Raw genomic sequence first — 21,947 nt, 5'->3', positions numbered from 1 at the left:
CAATTTCTATTAGGAAGTACTTTCTTAACAACTGCAAAAAAATAAAAATCCAATCATGATCAGGCTGAAAAAAATTCCAACACCTCTTAATAATGAATAATACCTATTCCTAAATATTGCATAAGAAATTTAAATCTAAGTAAAATATTGTTAGAAATAGTATAGGTACATACCAATGATACACATATTGACAAAAATATATACTGGTAGATACAGAAAATCATCCAATTCAGTCATATGAAACATGGAATGTGTTTGAAGTTTTATTCCTCACATTTGGAAAATTCTGTAAGTATCTGTATTTAATGTGGTACAAGTGCCAAACAATTTCAACTGCACATTTTGGAATTCCTCTGCTCATTTCCTGGATGGGTTTAGTCAATTAATTTTACCATTCACCGGATATGCCATGCCTGCCACGCAGCAGGTTCTGGGTTAAGTGCTGGGAGGATACAAATCTAACTTTACTTCTCACTAATAACAGTTTCCTTGCCTTCACAATAGACAATCAGAAACCATTTCTGTGAAATACACCATAAGTTAATAGTCACTGTAACAAAGCTATTTCCATGATGGCCCAAGTAACAAAGTGTTATTGATCTGGTTACAATGAAATTTAATAGCAAATAATCCTGAACAGTAAAATCTTCTCTCATACCTCTACACTTTAACAGACCCTGAAGAAATGGAAGAGCAAGTGGAATGCAGTATTGAGACAAAGGAGTTTTTTCCCTTGTTCTATAGTTCTGACCCCAAGCGGTAATTATTTTTCAACCCTTTCAACTCCATCTTTATCTCAAATATTCTGTACCTGAAACACAAAATGTCTCAAGTAACCACTCAATCAAATATGACATAAAAAAACATTAGAAATCTGGCCAAAGTTGATAAAGTTGGGCACAATTATCTCTCCCTCAACTGTACTGCGTCCAAAGATTTCACAGAGATGCTAAACACTGCTTTGTCCTGATAGCTGAGAAGATAACCAATGTGTTCATTTAAAAAAAAAAATTACTGCTGCAGAACAAATGTAATGTTCCAATGTAAGATTTTAGAACTTTACCTAAATAGGCCCCAGATCTTCCTCTCCAATTTATTTTTTTTTATTTTATTTTATTTTTTTTAATTTTTTATTTATTTATGATAGTCACAGAGAGAGAGAGAGGCAGAGACACAGGCGGAGGGAGAAGCAGGCTCCATGCACCGGGAGCCCGACGTGGGATTCGATCCCGGGTCTCCAGGATCGCGCCCTGGGCCAAAGGCAGGCGCCAAACCGCTGCGCCACCCAGGGATCCCTTCCTCTCCAATTTAAAGCACCAAGTTACTATGTTTTGTGTAGGTAAATATTAAAATCTAGACGGCTTCATTTCTGGAAGAAGAATGATGATCAATCTTCCCACTTCTAAAAATCATGCAGAATAATGAGAATGAAAACTCACTCTATACACAAACATCCCACAGAGACTACATCTTTAGTAAATTGAGGAGGGCAGAGAAAACTCACAAATTTCAAATTATGTGAAAAGTGAAGCTCAAAACACCACAAACGAAGAGACTAATTCTAAGACAGAAGCCTCAGAGGTGATTTAAATATAAAAATGAAATTAAGTACTAGAATAAAACGTGGGTGAATGCCTTAATAACTTTAGAGTAAGGAAGACATTTCTAACAATGGCTCAAAACTCCAAAGTTAAAAAAAGACTGGAAAATTCAACTTCATAAAAAAACAGCAACAAAAAAATTGCTGCATAGCAAAAAGCCACCATAAGCAAAGTAAAAGCCTTCATAACCCAGAGACAAAGGACTAATCTCCCTACTCTTTAAAGAACTCTCAAAAACGGAGAAGAAAAAGACAGCCCAAAATAAAAATGGAGAATACTACAATCAGTTCAGAGAATAAAAAGCCCTCAAATATTTAAAAGGATGCTCACCTTGCTCAGAACACAAACAGTACACTGAGATCTGTTTTCATCTAAGAGATTGGTAAAAATTCAGAAGATTAATAACTTACTCTATTGGCACAGCTGTGAAAAAACCAGTACTTTCATTCACTGCTGATGGGAATGCAGAATGTTACCATGCTACAGAGGGCAATCGAACCATATCCAACTACCACCGATACATCTATCCATTGATCTAGCAATCTCACTTCTGGCCATCAAACCCACTCTGCCCATATACCTGCATATGTATAAAATTATTCACGGCTGTACTGTTTTGATTGCTACAGCAAACAACCCAAGGGTCATCAACACAAGGCTAGTTAAATTATGGAAGAGTCACACAACAAAACACTCTATTACTGATTTTGGTTTTATTTTTTATTTTTTTAAAGATATTTATTTATTTATTTATTCATGAGAGTCACAGAGAGAGAGAGGCAGAGACACAGGCAGAGGGAGAAGCAGGCTCCATGTAGGGAGCCCCATGCAGGGTCCCCGGACCAGGATCATGCCCCTGAGCCGAAGGCAGATGCCCAACCACTGAGCCACCCAGGTGTCCCTGTTTTTATTTAAATAAGGAAGATTTCTCTCTCTATATATATATACATATATATATGTGTGTGTGTGTCTCTGCCTCTCTCTCTCTCTGTGTCTATATGAATAAATAAAGTCTTTAAAAAAATTCCTTTTTTTTTAAAGATTTTATTTATTTATTCAAGAGAGACACAGAGAGAGGCAGAGACATAGGCAGAGGGAGAGGCAGGCTCCTCGCTGGGAGCCCAACATGGGACTCAATCCCCTGACCTGGGATCACAACCTGAGCCTAAGGCAGTCGAAGCTCAACTGCTGAGCTACCCAGGCCTCCCAAGTCTCATTTGTTGAAGCAACTCACCTGCTGTGCTGGGGATAGCCAAGTCACTTATCACCTCCTTCACCTTCATTTTTTCTCATGCTTAAAACAACTGATCTCTAAAATAGTTCCTTCTATTTCTAACATTCTGTGAGTGTGCTGACTACTGTGTGAGGGTTCAAGCCTGAGCTTCTCAAACTTTCCTTTCCATGGATTCCACTGGGGCAGATGGCTAGAACTGAGTCCCAGATAGGAAAACGAAGACAGGATACAATTTACCTCTAGCACAAAAATTACTGGGATCCAATCTATTTATTCTTAGTCTAAAACCTGACTAATACATTTTGATTAATGATAAACTGAAAAATTATGATGGTAAGTTTAAATTAAGACAGTGAATTAGTGTCCTTCAGTAGAAACCACCTAAGCACTTACCTACTCTCTTTCCTTCCTTCCTTCCTTCCTTCCTTCCTTCCTTCCTTCCTTCCTTCCTTCCTTCCAAGATCTTATTTATTCATGAGAGACACAGGGAAAAAGAGAGAGAAAGACAGGCAGAGACATAGGCAGAGGGAGAAGCAGGCTCCACGAAGGGAGCCCAACATGGGACTCAATCCTGGGGCTCCAGGATCACGTTCTGGGCCGAAGGCAGGAGCTAAACTGCTGAGCCACCCACGCGTCCCAGCACATTTCTTTATTAGTAGCAACAGAGTTTAGTTTTTTTTTTAATTTTTATTTATTTATGATAGTCACACACACAGAGAGAGAGGGAGAGAGGCAGAGACACAGGCAGAGGGAGAAGCAGGCTCCATGCACCGGGAGCCTGACGTGGGATTCGATCCCGGGTCTCCAGGATCACGCAGAGTTTAATTTTAACTGGAACAGTTACTTCTCTAAGCCAAAAAACCCCAAAAACATCTATTTAATTTCCCATTGTGAAATCAATTGGGAAAGATAAAGAAAATACATGGTGGACAACGTTAAGTAAGTAAAATCATATATACAACTTTTGGCATCTTTATACTGAACTGAAAAATCATTTTTAATTTTTTAAAGATGTCATGTTTATAGTTAAAATAGCTAGTATAAGGTATTGATTTAGGGACACCTGGGTGGCTCCGCGGTTTAGAGCCTGCCTTTGGCCCAGGGTGTGATCCTGGAGTCCTGGGATCAAGTCTCACATCGGGCTTCCTGCAGGGAGCCTGCTCCTCCCTCTGCCTATGCCTCTGCTTCTCTCAGTGTGTGTCTTTCATGAATAAATAAATAAATAAAATATTAAAATATATAAAGTATTTATTTAATAAATTATGTAAACTCTTAAAATTATTCAATACCTTTCATTAAAGATATGTATTTCTCATAAATTGCATCAGAAATTCTTTTCTAAATATTCATATTGACCATCACCTTTTCAGATTTAGTTAAAAAAGGGTAGGGATGCCTGGGTGGTTCAGCGGTTGAGTGTCTGCTTTTGGCTCAGGGCATGATCCCAAAGTCCCGGGATCGAGTCCTGCATCGGGCTCCCTACATGGAACCTGCTTCTCCCTCTGCCTATATCTCTGCCTCTCTCTCTCTCTCATGAATGAATAAATAAAATCTTAAAAAAAATTAACTGATAGTGAAAAACAATCCAATTTAAAAATGGGGAGAAGACATGAAACGATGTTCAATATCACTAATCATCCAGGAAACACAAATCATAACTATAGAGATATCACCTCACACCTGTCAAAATGGCTAAAATAAAAAACACAAGAAACAAGTGTTGGCAAGGATGTAGAGAAAAAAAAAAAGAAAAAAAAAAAAAAAAAAAAAAGGATGTAGAGAAAAAGGAACCGTCGTGCACAGTTGGTGGGAATGCAAACTGGAGCAGCCACAGTGGAAAAGAGTACAGAAGTTCCTCAAAAAAATTAACTACCAGGATGCATCCAGGGAAAGGAGAGCCAGGAGGTAACCAAAGCCACAAAATGTCAGTAGTTTGTTCATCTGCCCATGCCAAATGGATCATGTGGAAGGTGACTGGAACAGCAATACAAAAAAAACAGCCAAAGTGAAAGTGACCAGGCTTATTTTGGATCCCCCACGGATTAAACCAATGGTTTAAAAGATAAAAGATGAAAGATATTTAAGTGAAATAACCTACTTCGTTCATGATGCTCTTTAACAATACACTGTTGGAGATATTGTGCTTCTCAAAGCTCTGTCTCATGAATAAAAAGCACATGAAACATGAATGGGCCAACACCATATTCAAAGTTGGATAAGTCATAGGTCCAGTGACCAGAAAACCCCATGCAAGAACCTACGTGGAAGGCCCAGTCAGCTTGGAAACCACCTTCCAAAAATATGGAAGAACTCAATAGCTCTTTAGCACAGTAAGGAGAACTAGAAGAAGGAGCCAAAGGGAAAGAAGTAAAGTTTACTTTATTGAAAAAGAAATTTTTCTAAGTTTCATTACAAAATGTCCAATTTTTCTTCTGGTGTTTATGGAATAGCTAAAAGTAAATGAAGCAAAGTCTTTCTTAAAAATTTTCACAGAAGCTTAAAGTCATGTTCTAAATTTCTTATTCATTGGACATATTTTCCTCTTAGGGTAAGAGTGCCTAGCAATCCCCTGCATCGTTCTATAAGCTCACTGTTTTATTTTTTTTATTTTTATTTTTATTTTTTAATTTTTATTTATTTATAATAGTCACATAGAGAGAGAGAGGCAGAGACACAGGCAGAGGGAGAAGCAGGCTCCATGCACCGGGAGCCCGATGTGGGATTTGATCCCGGGTCTCCAGGATCGCGCCCTGGGCCAAAGGCAGGCACCAAACTGCTGGGCCACCCAGGGATCCCAAGCTCACTGTTTTAGAAGGTGTAGTTTTTTTTTTCATTCAAAGGAATCTTGAATTTCTCTTAGAATCTTTATTTGGGGAGGAGAAAAACCTTTTGCTATCATAAAACAGAAAGACACATTAAGTGAATATTTATTTTTGATGGTATATATTTGAAATTAATTTTTTTCTTTGATTTAACCAATTACAAATGGAAATATTGGGGACAGACATCAGACTAAAGTCTGCATTAATACAAATGTTGACACACAGAAAATAAAATTTGAAAATTAGAAAAAAAAGTGTACCATATGATCCATAATTCCACTATTGGTATTGACCCCAAGAACATGAAAACACTAATTTGAAAAGATATATGCATCCCTATGCTTATTATAGCATTATTTACAATAGCCAAATTATGGAAGCAGCCCAAGCATCCACTGGTAGATGAATGGATAAAGAAGATGTGGCATTATTCAGACACACACACACACACACACACACACACACACACAAATTTTGCCATTTGCAACAACATAGATGGAGTTCAAAAATATAATGCTAAGTGAAATAAGCCCGAGAAAGACAAATATCACATGATGTCACTCATATGTGGAATTTAAGAAACAAAACAAATGAATAAACAAAAAAATGGGACAAACCGAAGAACAGATGGTAACCAGAGGGGAGGTGAGTGGGCAGATGGGTGAAATAGGTGATGGGAATTAAGAGTACACTTATCAATATTGTGCAGAACTGCTAAATCACTATATTGTACACCTGAAACTAATAAAATACTATATGTTAACTATACAGGAATTAAAATTTTATTATTTATTTATTAAGTGTACACAAAACTCTTTGACTTTTAAAATTATGTATAGGACAAGATGGAGTAAGAGACCAGGTTTATCCTCACACCTAAAACAAGCAAAAAAGAAGACAAAATATATGAAACAAATACTTTTCAGGATACTGGACATTAAGCATTGAAGATATTGACCCTGAGACACAGGAAACAAACAAGATGAGTGAGAATGTGCCAGCTTACTGCCTTGAGAGTTTCTAGATTGTGACACAGATAGTGGGCCTGGAATTGAGATGGAGCTAAGAGTCTGGAGAGATATCAAGACATCTTATCTTGAGTTCTCAGGTCAGAGTACCAGAGAAGGGAGAGCTGCAGAGAGAGAGAGTGTGACCTCCAGAGATCTGTAAAGGTTCCCCTTAAATAGTTAGCTGAGTACTGGTTGGCTGTGTGTGCGCAGAAACTATCTGAGGCCAGTGAAGAAACATCTGAGAGGACCAGAGGGAATGCTGGCAGTGCTTTATATGAGCTAGAAACAGTACCTGTTTCTTTTTTTCTTTCTTTTTTTTTTTTTACAGTACCTGTTTCTAACAGAAGAATAGAAAACTTCATATTCATGGAGAATTGCATAGGATATTCTGACAGGCTATGTTTTTCTACTATGAATAACTAGAATGGAATAAATGCCCCTCTCTGATCCCATCTAAAAAAATTTTTTTTTTAAAGATTTTATTTATTTATCCATGAGATACAGAGAGAGAGAGGCAGAGGGAGGAGCAGGCTCCTCGCAGGAAGCCTGATGCAGGATCGGGACTCAATCCCGAACCTGGGACCACACCCTAAGCCGAAGGCGGATGCTCAACCGCTGAGCCACCCAGACATTCCTCCATCTAACAAATCTTAAAAGCAGTAACTCCCAAAATCAAACTGATTCCCAGTAACTTAATTGAATCCCTGAAAAAAAGCTCAAGAATTATTATAGTAGGTACCTAACAAGAATCAAAACTTGTGGCATCCAATCAAATATTACCAGGAACGCAAAGCAGCAAGAAAACACATTTGATAATGAGGAAGGAAAAAAAAAAATCAACTGATAAAAACAGACCAAGTACTGATAAAGAAATGTTGGAATTAGCAGACAAGAACATTAAAAAACAAAGAAAATCCAAAACAAAGAAAGTCATAATTATATTCTGTATATCCTAAAAGTTAAGTAGAGACATAGAGAATATAACAAAGACCCAAACTGATCTTCTAAAGATGAAAATTACGACAGAGAAAAAGAACATACCAGATAGGATTAATAGCAGATGAGACAAGATTAGTGAACTTGAATGCCCAGCAATAGAAACTATCCAAAATGAAACAGAAAAAGAAGAAAAACAAAAACCCCAGCATCGGGCAGCCCCCCGTGGCTTAGCGGTTTAGCGCCACCTTCAGTCCGGGGCCTGATCCTAGAGACCCGGGATAGAGTCCCACGTCGGGCTCCCTGCATGGAGCCTGCTTCTCCCTCTGCCTGTGTCTCTGCCTCACTCTCCTGTGTCTCAAATAAATAAGTAAAATCTTAGAAAAATAAAATTTAAAAAAAAAAAAAAACCAGCATCAATAAACTATGAGACAACTTCAAGCAGCTTATATATATGTAATTGGAGGCGCAAAGGATATTTAAGAAATAATGGCCAAAATTTTTCCAAATTTGATGAAAACTATACGCACAGATCCAAGAGCTCAATGAACACCAAGACACAAAGAAAATGACTTCAAGGTACATCACAATCAAATCGCTCAAAACTAATGATACAAAATTGTAAAGTGGTCAGAGAAAAAGTCATGTTAAAAACAGGACAAAAATAGGGATGGTCACAGATTTCTCTTAGGGTAACATGCAAGCAAAAGGACATCTTCAAAATACAGAAAAGAAAAAGGTGCCTGGGTGGCTCAGTCAGTTAAGTGGCCAGGTAATAAGTGGCAACTTTTGATTTCAGCTCCGGTCATGATCTCAGGGTCCTGGGACTGAGCCCCTGTGTTGGGGGTCCCCACTCAGCCAGGAGTTTGCTTCAGGATTCTCTTTCTCTTTCTGTCCCCCACCTCTAAAATAGATAAATTGAAAAGAAATAAAAGAAATAAAAGAAAAGAATGAAAACTACTTGGAATTCTGTGCCTAGCAAAAATCTCTTTCAGAGTCAAAGGTGAAATATTTTTCAGACCTTACAAAAGCTGAAAGAATTCATCCCTTGCATATCTCCACTACAAGAAATGCTAGGGACGCCTGGGTGGCTCAGCGGTTGAGCATCTGCCTTTGGCTCAGGATGTGATCCCGGAGTTGCAAGATCGAGTCCCGTATTGGGCTCCTGCACGGAGCCTGCTTCTCCCTCTGCCTGTGTCTCTCATGAATAAATAAAATAAAATCTTTTTTAAAAAATCCTAAATAACACTGAAAAATATAGATCTAGACAAAGGAATAAAGAAAACCAGAAACGGCAACTATATAAGTGACTACCTAAGATTTTAAGTAAGTCTCTTTAAAAGATAACTATTTAAACAAAGATAATTACAATATACTATGAGACTTATAAATGGTAAAATGTGTGACATCCATAGTACAAAGACTGGGAGGAGAGAAAAAGAAGTAAGATTCTCATACTATTAAGTGAAGTGTTGTAGCATCACTCAAAGGTAGACCTTAATAAGTTAGAGTGCACACTATAAACCTTAAACCAACCACTAGAATAGCAAAATACAGGCAATAGTTCTTAAGTCCACAAAGGAAATAAAAGGGATCACACAAAATATTCAATCCAAAAGAAGGCAGAGGGGAAAAAGGGAGGAAAAAGCCCAGATGGGACAAATAAAAAACAAATAGCAAGATCATAGACTTAAACCTAACCATATCTATAATTATATTAAATGTAAATGGTCTAGACACCCCAGTTAAAAGGAAGAAATTATCAAATTGGATAAAAGAGCAAGACCCACCTATATACTGCTTACAAGAAATATAGTTAATATTAAGACATAAATAGGTGAAAAGTTAAAGGATGAAAAATGATAAACCACACTAATACTAACTAAAAGAAAAATGAAAAAAAAAAGAAAAATGAAATGGTTATATATTTTTCAAACTTGATTCTCTAGGATTTTTATTATCAAAAATGAAGTGGTTACATTAATAGCAAAGATTTCAGAGCATAGAATTTTGTCAATGATAAAGTCATTTCATAATGATAAAGTAGTCAGTTCATAAAGAGAACATTAACAATCCTAAATGTTTAATGCACTAAATAACAGAGCTTCAGGATACACGAAGCAAAACCTAATACCTCGAGGAAAAAATTCATAATTATAGTCCTTCTCAATAACACAGAACAAGTCAATAGAAAATCAGTACTTGAACAATACTATAAACTAACTTGAACTGACATTTTTTTATTGATAGGACACTGTGCCCAACAAAAGAATACACATTCTTCTCAAGTACATAGAAAACTGACCAAGAGAGATACAACTTAGGACAATAAAATAACAGGTTAGGTCACACAATGTATGATATTTATCCATATTCAAACTAAATTACATATCAGTAACAGCTCTCTGGAAAATTTCTAAATATTTGAAACCAAATACACTTAAAAAGTAACATAATATCAAAGAAGAAATTAAAAGGGAGCCTGATGCGGGACTCAATTCCAGGACTCCAGGATCATGCCCTGGGCCAAAGGCAGGCGCTAAACCGCTGAGCCACCCAGGCGTCCCAAAAGCTGCTTTTGATCACAGAGATGTAACAAAAAAGCAGGTGGCCACTGTTGTTGCACTTATTTAATAAAAATAAAAGTTAGGCCCCAGAGACATAACAAAGAATAAAGAAGGTCTCTACCTTCCCGGAGTTTACTCATGGCCTGGCAATAAACACAGAAATTATTCTAAAAACTACTGGTGTGTTGAGTGCTATCAAAAAAGTACAGATTATATGGTCTACATTTTTTATTGTATTACTTAAGGGCAGCCCAGGTGGCTCAGGGGTTTAGTGCTGCCTTCAGCCCAGGGTGTAATCCTGGAGACCCGGGATTGAGTCCCATGTCGGGCTCCTTGCATGGAACCTGCTTCTCCCTCTCCCTGTGTCTCTACCTCTACCCCTCTCTGTGTCTCTCATGAATAAATAAATAAAATCTTAAAAAAAAAAAATTTATTTTTAAGTAATCTCTATACCCAACATGGGGCTCAAACTCACAAACCCAAGATCAACCACTACCTGTTCTGACTGAGCTAGCTAGGTGCCCTTGCTTTACATTTTTTAAAAACAAAAATGAAAAAATAAAAAACCAAAAATGTATATTTAAGAAAGTACATTTCTCATTAACATTACTTCTATGATTTCCCTCCCCCCCCCCCAAGTTTTATTTATTTAAGTAATCCCTACGCCCAACGTGGGACTCAAATTCACAACCCCAAGAATCAAGAGTCACACACTCCTCTGACTGAGCCAGCCAGGTGCCCCTATGTATTTATTTTAATCTATTGTAAGTGGGATCTTTTTCCAGTACAGTTTCTAATTTTTCTTCCTTTCCTAATGTGAGATTGTGATATTGTGATCTAAGTATTTTTTGGCCTTTATCCATGGTTCCTGGCACAGAGCTCTTAAAACCCTTGTAATTTCTTAAGTGTTAAGAGGAAGAAGGGTAGCCTACTTATAAGAAGCCCATTTCAACCACACCTGAGCGTCAGTGAGAAGACTTCTGGAAAGCCCCTAAGACTGGGGATGGTTGCTAGGGGAACCAACCATGTGATTAGAGTTAGAACTTTCAGCATCCATCCCCTACGTCTGAGGGGAAAAGGACTGGAGGATGAACCAATGGCCAATGACCAATGATTTAATCCATCATGCCTAGCTAAAGAGGACTCCATAAAAACGGAAAACGACAGGGTTTGGGAGCTTCTGTTGGTGAAGATGTGGAAGTTCTGGTAGGATGGTGCACCCTGAGAGAGTACAGAAAATCTGCACTCCTTCCCACACACCTTGCCCAGTGTACCTCTTCTACCTGGTTGTTCGCTTGAGTTCTGTGAGATACTCTAGCCCTTAATTTAATCAAGCCTGAGGAGGGGGTTGTGGAAACCTCCAATCTATAGCTGATTGGTCAGAAGCACAGGTAACTACCTAGACTTTTGATTAGAATCTGAACTGGGGCTTGGGGGTGGTGGAGGGGTATGGAGGTAGCTTTGTGGAACTCAGTGTTTACCTGTGGAATCTGATGCTAATTTTAGGCATACAGTATATATTTTTTAAATATTTTATTTATTTATTCATGAGAGACAGAGAGAGAGAGAGAGAGAGACAGAGACAGAGACATAGGCATAGAGAGAAGCAGGCTCCATGCAGAGAGCCCGACGTGGGACTCGATCCCGGGTCTCCAGGTTCACGCCCTGGGCCCAAGGCAGGCGCTCAACCACTGAGCCACCCAGGTGTCCCTAGGCATATAGTATTAGAACTAAACTGAACTGTAGGACAACCAGCCAGTGTCCACAGAGAATTAGAGAACTGCTTGGTGTGGGACAAATACCACACTTCTGGTGACAGACAAGCCAGAAATACGAAAGAAGTTTTGTGTAGAGAAAAACAGAGGAGAGGGTCAGCCTTTGAAGTCCTAGCATCATTTCTTTAACTTGGAAAAACCTAAAAGAATAACCCAGTTCCTAAAACCCCAAATCACTAGTTTTAGTAAGACCAAGAAATCAAACTGAACCCTAAAGGTACAATTCTGGATCTATAAAGAAGTATTCAACTGAGAGCTACAACCTATAAAAAAGCATTTTACCTTCATTATAGGGCACAGGATTGCCAATCTTTAATCCAACTGCTTCAGCTGATTTCAAAATGTTTAACTCCATCAAAATAACTACTCTCCTATGAAGGCAAAGAAATAGAAACAAGTTAGAAAAAAATCAATTTAGAAGCCCTTCAAATGACAAGCTACTTAAAAAGCTTTCCCTAATAATCATTTTGATAAAACTATTTCCATTTGTCAACAGGTTTTCATTACTGAATAACTAGAGAAATAGATGATATCAATTCCCATGTAAATATTTCCCTTAATCTTTCACTGCATCATTATCAAGGCTTTTTATGATTGCAAGGTTTTCATTTTCCATCTAGTCCTTTAGTTAAAATGCAGTGTCCTTACCACAAACCATATCTTCAAGGAGCAAATGACATGATCAGAATTTAGATCATTAAACACAATAAAATGAGACACAACAAAAGATGATCTGTTTTCAGAAACATACACTTACGTCAACAATTACCTTTTCCCAGTGAAAATCGTTACAACTGTAGCCATTTTTAAATGATTATTATCTAAGAATCTACGGGCTTTCATCTACTTTTAACTCTTATTAAAACCTTTCAATAACTCTCAAGAACCTTAAGCCAAAAATAAAATCTTTCATACATGGCCTACAAGGCTCTGTGTGATCTAGCTTGCCAATCTCTTTAGCCCATCTCATACCACTTCCTTGAGATGCTCTGCTCTCCAGCCATTCTGACTGCTTTCAGTTCTCGGTATATGCCATGCTCTCTCCTGCCACAAAGCCTTTGTATATGCTGCTTGCTGAATGTGAGGGCCTTCTCTCATTCCGCTCAGCTAGCACTTGTTTTTTGCTTTCATCTCAAACATCACTTCAAGAGACACTGCCTTCATCTTTAGTACAGATTACGTTTCTGTTACACTTTTTTTTACTGCCATGACTTTTTTCTTTCACATTACTTCTCTCAGGTTTAATTAATCTATATTAATACAGAATTATGAACATAGAATTTGTGTTCAATTATTCATTTATATAAATTTTATATACTCATAATTTCATTATTATCAGTCTCTCCTACTAGACAGAACTTTTTTTTAATAAATTAATTTTTTATTGGTGTTCAATTTACCAACATACAGAATAACACCCAGTGCTCATCCTGTCAAGTGTCCCCCTCAGTGCCCGTCACCCACTCACCCCAGCCCCCCGCCCTCCTCCCCTTCCACCACTCCTAGTTCCTTTCCCGGAGTTAGGAGTCTTTATGTTCTGCCTCCCTTTCTGATATTTCCCATACATTTCTTCTCCCTTCCCTTATATTCCCTTTCACTATATTTATATTCCCCAAATGAACGAGAACATACACTGTTTGTCCTTCTCCGATTGACTTACTTCACTCAGCTAGGCAGAACTTTCAACAAGAGCAGGTGGCCTCCAGGTATCCACAGTTGTTGCTTAATACATACTTGAATGAGAATGTCATGACCATATGTGTATTTGAAAAAGAACTGAAACATGAAGAAGGAATCTGAGGGAAACACAGTGGAGGCAGGGAGACCAAAGGAAGAGAACTGATGGTGGCCTCTATCAGAGTCATGGCAATGGAGATAAAAAGTAGATGGTTTTAAAGCAATATATATATTTTTTAGGATTTCATTTATTTATTTTAGAGAGAAAAATGTGTGAGCAGGGGGAGAGGCAGAGGGAGAGAGAGTCTCCAGCTGACTCCATGCTAAGCACTGAGCCTGATTCGGGGCCAATTCCACAACCCCAAGACTATGATTCAAGACAAAACCAATAGTCAGACATTCAACCAACTAAGCCACCGAGGAACCCTCTAGCACAATATTTAAGCAATAACAAACCGAATTTCACCATGTTGTGGTCTTCAAATGGTCTGATTGCTATAACCTGTATTTTTATATACAATTGATGAGTTTCTGGGATCCCTGGGTGGCGCAGCGGTTTGGCGCCTGCCTTTGGCCCAGGGCGCCATCCTGGAGACCCGGGATCGAATCCCACGTCGGGCTCCCGGTGCATGGAGCCTGCTTCTCCCTCTGCCTGTGTCTCTGCCTCTCTCTCTATCTGTCTGTGACTATCATAAATAAATAAAAATTAAAAAAAAATAACAATTGATGAGTTTCTGCTACCTTTATCAGGCTTTCATATCAAAGTTATATTACTTAAGGGCGCCTGGGTGGATCAGTAGGTTAAAGTGTCTGCCTTTGACTCAGGGTCAATGATCTCAGGGCCCTGAGACTGAGCCCCATGTTGGGCTCTCTGCTTGCAGGGAGACTGCTTTTCCCTTTCCTCCCTGCTTGTATTCTCTCTCGATATCTCTCTCTCTCAAATAAATAAATAAAATCCTAAAAACAAAAAAACCAAAAAACCAAAAACAAAAACAAAAGCAAAAACCCCAGAGTTATATTACTTCAATAAAATAAGCTCAAAACTATCTATTCCTGACAATTAGACATAGATTCCTTACAAAACTATCTGATAGAAATTTAGTGGTAGATATTTAATTATCTTCCAAAATTATCCAAATTACTCCAAGCTTATCAATCATTTAACACTGGCTTAATACCAAAACTTGAGAGAAAATATGCTCAAAAAATTTAATTTTATCTTATATATTTACATAAAACATTAGCAAGATGAATCCAGCAGCATATCAAAGGAACATACTGCTTTTATCTACTTACAAAAAACACAGATAACAGGGACACATTACAACTTCACAGAGACACAATCAGCAAAATCCAGACTGTGGGAAACTACATGAGGCTAAAGGACAAATGACTTGGCTTCTCTAACAAATAAACAGTAAGGTTTTATTTTTTCATTTATTTTTAAAAAGATTTTATTTATGTATTCATGAGAGACACAAAGAGAGAGAGAGACAGACAGACACAGGCAGAGGGAGAAGCAGGCTCCATGCAGGAGCATGATGTGGGACTTGATCCCGGGTCTCCAGGACCACACCCTGGGCTGAAGGTGGAACTAACCGGCTGAGCCACCCGGGCTGCCCAACAATAAGGTTTTAACTAACTGGAATTTATTTTTTTCAAGACTTCATTCATTCATTCATTCATTCATTCATTCATTATTCATGGACCACTGAGCCACCCAGGCATCTCTAACTAACTGGAATTAATTAATTGATTTTTAAAAGATTTTATTTATTTACTCATGAAAGACACACACAGAGAGGCAGAGACACAGGGAGAGGGAGAAGCAGGCTCCATGTAAGGAGCCCGACATGGGACTCGATCCCAGGTTGTCCAAGATCAGGCCCTGCGCAGAAGGCGGTGCTAAACTACTGAGCCACCCAGGCGTCCCACTAACTGGAATTTAGATAAAAACTTGAAACTACACAAATGAACAAACAAACTCTAAGGGAGAAAAAAAATATAGTGGAGGAACCTACATATACAAAGAGACTTAAAAGGTATCAACCTACTACAGTGTCTACTTTGGATCCTGATTCAGATAAAATTATTCTCTCTCACATTCACACACACACACACACACACGAATAGCTGAAAACAGAACACTGACGGGGTATTTAATATTTCAGGCTCAGTGGTTGAGCATCTGCCTTCATCGGCTCAGGGTGTGATCCTGGAGTTCCGGGATCGAGTCCCACTTCAGACTCCTTGTGGAGAGCCTGCTTCTCCCTCTGCCTATGTCTCTGTCTCTCTCATGAATAAATAAAATCTTTAAAAAAATAAAAAATTAACAAATAAAATGGTACTTTTAAAAAAAGTTATCTTTTGGGTACCTGGCTGGCTCAGTTGGTAAAGCATATGACTCTTGATCTCAGGGCTGTGAATTCAAGCATGGAGACTATTTAGAAAGAGGAGTAACATTGGGACACCTGGGTGGCTCAACAGTTGAGCATCTCCCTTTGGCTCAGGGCATGATCCCAGGGTCCAGGAATTGAGTCCTCCATCGGGCTCCCAGCAGGGAGTCTGCTTCTTCCTCTGCTTATGTTTCTGGCTCTGTGTATCTCTCATGAATAAATAAATAAAATCTTAAAAAAAATTAATCATAAAGTTACCATATGGCCCACAATTCCACTCCTAGATACATACGATGGAAAATGTCCACACAAAAACTTACACCAACATGTCCACAGCATTATTCTTAATAGTAAAAAGGTAGAAACCCAAATGTCCAAACAAATGAAAAAACAAAATGTGACATATTCATGCAACAGAATATTACTTGGCCATACAAAGGAATGAAGCACTGGTACATGCCATAGCATGGATAAACCTTGAAAATCTTATGCTATGTTAAAGGGGCTAGTCACAAGGGACCACAAATTTTATGACTTCATTTATATGTAATGTCTAGAATAAGCAATCTGGAGAGACAGAAAATAGATTAGTGGTTGTCTGGGGCTTGAAAGAATGAGGAGGGCAGCCTGGGTAGCTCAGCGGTTTAGCGCCACCTTCAGCCCAGGGCCTGATCCTGGGGACCTGGGATCGAGTCCTATGTCGGGCTCCCTGTATGGAGCCTGCTTCTCCCTCTGCCTGTGTCTCTGCCTCTCTCTCTCTCTGTTTCTAATGAGTAAATAAATAAAATCTTTAAAAAAGAAAGAAAGAACGAGGAGTTTGGGGGTGATAGCTAAACGGTACAAGATTTTGGGGGTGATGAAATATTCTAAAATTAATTGTGGCAATGATTACACAACTCTATCAATATATTAAAAATCATTTTACACTTAATTTTTTAAAAAAAGATTTAATTTATTTATCCATGAGAGACACACAGAGAGAGGCAGAGACACAGGCAGAGGGAGAAGAAGGCTCTGTGCAGGGAGCTCAATGTGGGCCAAAGGCAGTGCTAAACCACTGACTGAGGGATCCCTGGGTGGTGCAGCGGTTTGGCACCTGCCTTTGGCCCAGGGCGCAATCCTGGAGACCCAGGATCGAGTCCCACGTCGGGCTCCCGGTGCACGGAGCCTGCTTCTCCCTCTGCCTGTGTCTCTGCCTCTCTCTCTGTGTGTGTGACTATCATAAAACAAATAAAAAATAAAAAATAAATAAATAAATAAATAAACCACTGACTGAGCCACCTGGGCTGCTGTACACTTAATTTTTTACACAAGATTTTATTTATTCACTTGAGAGAGAGAACAAGCAGGGGGAAGCAGACTCCTCACTGAGCAGGGAGCTAAATGCAGGGCTTGATCCCAGGACCTAGAAATCATGACCCAAGCTGAAGGTAGACACTTAACATCTGAGCCACCTAAGCGTCCCCCATTTTACACTAAATGGATAAATTATAGCAGTATGTGAGTTATATCTCAAAGCTGTTACAAAAACAAAAACTATGGCACTGACCATTATCAACAATAGCCAAACTATGGAAAGAGTCGAAATGTCCATCAACTTATGAATGGATAAAGATGTGGTAATATACACAAAGGATTATTACGTAGCCATCAAAAAGGATGAAATCTTGCCATTTGCAATGAGATAGATGGAGCTAGAATATATTATGCTAAATGAAATGTCGGTCAGAGATAGAAAATACTGTACAATCTCACTCATACATGGAATTTAGGAAACAAAACTGATGAGCATATGGGAAAGAAAAAAGAGAGATGGAAGCAAACCATAAGACTCTTAAGTAGAGAGAACAAACAGGGTTGAAGGAGAGAAGTGGGTGGGAGATGGGCATGAAGGAGGACACTGGTTATGATGAACACTGGGTATTAAAGTGATGAATCACTAAATTCTGCTCCTGAAACCAATATGTTAACTACACGTTAACTACATGTTAGTTAACTACATGTTAACTAACTAGAATTAATTTGAGAGAAAGTAAGATAGAGTGAGTGAGAGCATGAGCAGGGGGAAAGAGCAAAGGGAAAGAAGTAGCCTCCCCACTGGGCAGGGAGGCTGATGTGGGGCTCCATCCCAGGACCCGGGTTGAAGATAAGATGCTTAACTGATTGAAGCACCAAGGTGCCCCATGCTAGCTAACTAGATTTTAAATAAAAATTTGAAATAAAAAAAGAATACTAAATGAATTTTGTGAGGTTGCTAAAACAATGTGAATATATACGGGGGCACCTGGGTGGCTCAGCTGGTTAAGCCTCTGACTCTTGATTTCTGCTCGGGTCAACCTCAGGGTCTTGAGATGGAGATCCACAACAGGCTCTGCCCTTAGTAGGACTCTGCGTGAGATTCTCTCTCTGCCCTGAGTGTGCTCGCTCTCTCAAATAAGTGTCTTAAAAAAAAAAACAAACCCAAAATCCAATATGAATATATTCAAATTTATTTTATTTCTATGTATCAGCAATAAAAGATTAGAAAATGAAATTTAAAAATGAGAAATGGAAAACAAAAAACACAAAAACTATGGCATCGACAAACAAATCAATGGAAAAGACGGCAAACTCAGAAAGATTCAGATAAATGCAACAACAATCTCTACTTTTTTGCCACCAACCATCAACTCTCCATACAGCTATGAGAATAACCTTTTAAAAACTTAGATCATACCGATACTCCTCAGCTCAAAACCCTATGGCTTCCCAACACCCTTGGAAAACAATCTAAACTCCTTACTGGGACCTATAAACCCCCTATGATATGGGCTATCCATCTGGAAAATATTTAGCTAAATTCCTCCTTTGTACCCTATTTTTAAATTTTTTTTTTTAAATTTATTTATGATAGTCACACACACAGAGAGAGAGGCAGAGACACAGGCAGAGGGAGAAGCAGGCTCCATGCACCGGGAGCCCGACGTGGGACTCGATCCCGGGTCTCCAGGATTGCGCCCTGGGCCAAAGGCAGGTGCCAAACCGTTGCGCCACCCAGGGATCCCGACAACAATTATTTGTAAAAATTAGTAGTATCCAGTATGTTGACAAGGTTAAGGGGAAATTTTTTTTTTTTTTTTTTTTTTTGGTTTTGTTTGTTTTTTTTAAAGTAACAGCTTTTTGGCAGTGGGAACCGTTGGCGTGCTGGTCGGCCGTGCTGTCCTGAACGCCCAAGAGGAGGACGAGGAGGGTGTGGGCATAAACATGGCAGAAGGGGACACCCTGATATCAGTGGATTATGAAATTTTTGGGAAGGTCCAAGGGGTGTTTTTCCGCAAGTACACTCAGGCTGAGGGTAAAAAGCTGGGATTGGTTGGCTGGGTCCAGAACACTGACCAGGGCACAGTGCAAGGACAATTGCAAGGTCCCGTCTCCAAAGTGCGTCTTATGCAGGAATGGCTTGAGACAAAAGGAAGTCCCAAATCACACATCAACAGAGCAAACTTCAGGAATGAGAAAGTCATCTTAAAGTTGGATTACTCAGATTTCCAAATTGTGAAATAATGGCCTGAATTTAAATTTTCTAAAATAAACTCGCTGGCTTTGTTTTTATTGTTATTATAGAAAAAATAAATAAATAAAGTAACAGCTTTTTGAGATATCGGTCACATACCATTCCACTTCCTGACCCCTGGGGAACCATGAATCTAATTTGTTTCCTTGGATTTGCTTATTCAGAAACAAGCACTCTTACACAAAGTTAATGAGTATATTAACTGGTATATTTTCTATAAGACATGTCCTTTGAGCCCCACAATAGTAATTCAAGCAACCTGCTCTTCAGAAATAATAGCACAAGCACATACAGATAAATGTACAAGGATGAATGCTGAAGCCCTGTTTGGAATAAGCCTAAATAACCATAAAAAAAGTAAGGGGTAAATAAACTTGGATGTACATATATAGGTTCTCAACAGAAGTAGGAAATACAAGACATGCCATCGTTTGGAGGTGGTGCAATAAAACAAAGCCCATGGGAGTGGAATTCTATCCCTGATTGGAGAATAAAGCCTAAGTTTTTGCACTCGACCCCACCAAAGCTCTCCACCCTCTTCCATAACCATACCTTAAAGGACAGAAAAATGGATAGAAAGCACCACTCAAGCACTCAAAGGTATAGCTTGGAATGGAAGATAACACGTCCCATGTGGGAAGGTTGGCAAGGAGATGTACCTAGCTTAAACTATGTCAGAGGAAATATGAAGTCTGACAGAACTCTCCACATTAAGCCTGAACAAGATAAAAAGAAATGACATATCAACAATGCAACATATAAAAGTATATAAAAATTAAAGGAATATAGAAAGCAGAGACAAAGAATCCGATCTAGAAGAAAGCATATGGAAGAAAGGGAATAATACTTTCCAAGAGGGGTTTGAGAAATAAGACTAAGAATTAATAAAATAAAACTCAAAAGATTAGATAAAACAAGAGATTGAGAAGAAACGGTAGCTTGAGAAGACAAAAATAGAACAAAAGTAATACCATTATATATCTAACACTTAAACATTATAAACCAAGAAACAGCAAGGAGAAAGCTAAAAACTGAACTATTATGTTGGAAAATCTTGATTAATGTATGCATTAGAAAAAAGACTAAAGCAAACTGAAGACACAAAGGAAGGATAGTTATCCACAATACAAGTAAAAACTAAAGCTCAAATGAAATAGAAAACAGCCTTAAGGAATAGAATTTGAGATTGAAAGGCATATCATGCACCAGAAAAAAATTACGCTAAGAACAATTGACATTAAGATATATCCTGGTTAAGTCACTGAAATTGACTGAAACATAACCAAAGAATTTTTCCGTTTTATCCACAGAACCTATTCAAGTTTTATCAGCTGTCTAAATGATGTCCTTAATAGCAAAAGGATCACTTGTTATATTCAATTACCAAATCTCTTAAGTCTCCTTCAATCTGAAAGTCTCTCAGTGTACACAACTTTTTTCTTTCATGCTTGAGATCTGAAAATCAGAGGTCACTGGGACACCTGGGTGGCTCAATTAGTCAAGCATCTGACTCTTGATTTTAGCTCAGGTTGTGATCTAAGGGGCCCGGGATAGAGCCCCGCAATGGGTTCCATGCTCCGTGGGGAGCCTGCTCCTTCTCTCTCTGCCCATTCCCTGGCTTGTACTCTCTCAAATAAGTAAATAAATCTTAAAAAAAAAAAAAAAAAAATCAGAGGTTACTTATTTTGTAGAATGTCCCTTAATTTAACTGAGGTTTCCTCATTATTACAGATTATGTATCTTTTCTTTTTTTAAATATTTTATTTATTTATTCATGAGAGACACAGAGGGAGATGCAGAGACATAGACAGAGGGAGAAGCAGGCTCCATGCAGGGAGCTCTGCGAGACTCCATCCTCAGACCCTGGGATCACAACTTGAGCCAAAGGCAGATGCTCAACCACTGAGCCACCCAGGCATCCCACAGATTATGCATCTTTGGCAAAAGCATAATATTAGTGATGCTGTGTTCTCATTGCATCCTATCAGGTAATACACAAATTCTATTTGTAATTCTATTTGTCCCATTACTGGTAATGTTAACTTTGATCATTGGAATAAGGGGCTGTCTGCCAGGTTCCTCCACTACAAAGTTGCCTCTGCTTCTTTTTACAATTAGTAATTACGTTGTGAATAACTTGTTACTCAGCAAACTTTCATCGACTTGTTTCAGCATCTGTGGTAGACTGAATGACCCCCCCCAAAAGCTATCCACTTCCTAATCCCTGGAGCCTGTGAATGGGACAAGGAACTTGGTAAATGTGATGAAGTTCAGGATTGAAATGGCAAGATTACCCTGGATCCTCTGCTGGGCCCTAAAAGCAACCACATTTATCTCCAAAAGAGGGGGGCATATCTGATACAGACAGGAGGCGAC

General features: G+C 38.6%; 2 protein-coding genes and 1 pseudogene across 2 annotated transcripts in view; 2 read left to right on the top strand and 1 right to left on the bottom strand.

Annotated features, from left to right (window-relative positions):
- Nucleotides 1-21,947, bottom strand: part of RPA1 (replication protein A1) — a 77,826-nt gene that overhangs the window by 32,710 nt on the left and 23,169 nt on the right. The window contains exon 5 of the mRNA XM_026016282.2: nt 12,228-12,316. Coding sequence (XP_025872067.1) covers nt 12,228-12,316 — 89 coding nt within the window. The remainder of the gene's footprint in view (nt 1-12,227; nt 12,317-21,947) is intronic.
- LOC112933168 (small ribosomal subunit protein uS17m pseudogene) lies at nt 4,758-5,169 on the top strand (annotated as a pseudogene).
- Nucleotides 19,184-19,615, top strand: LOC112933169 (acylphosphatase-1). Its single transcript, XM_026016283.2, has one exon. It carries the CDS (start codon nt 19,262-19,264, stop codon nt 19,559-19,561), a length of 300 nt encoding a protein of 99 aa, XP_025872068.2. The 5' UTR covers nt 19,184-19,261; the 3' UTR covers nt 19,562-19,615.

Source organism: Vulpes vulpes, chromosome 2 (assembly GCF_048418805.1).
Source record: "Vulpes vulpes isolate BD-2025 chromosome 2, VulVul3, whole genome shotgun sequence".
Taxonomy (NCBI): domain Eukaryota; kingdom Metazoa; phylum Chordata; class Mammalia; order Carnivora; family Canidae; genus Vulpes; species Vulpes vulpes.
Note: the sequence above shows the minus strand (reverse complement) of the source record. Positions and strands in the feature narration are given on the sequence as shown.

What these genes read in the sequence shown, in the direction of transcription:
- LOC112933169 (XM_026016283.2), top strand. Translation starts at nt 19,262, where the DNA reads ATGGCAGAAGGGGACACCCTGATATCAGTGGATTATGAAATTTTTGGG.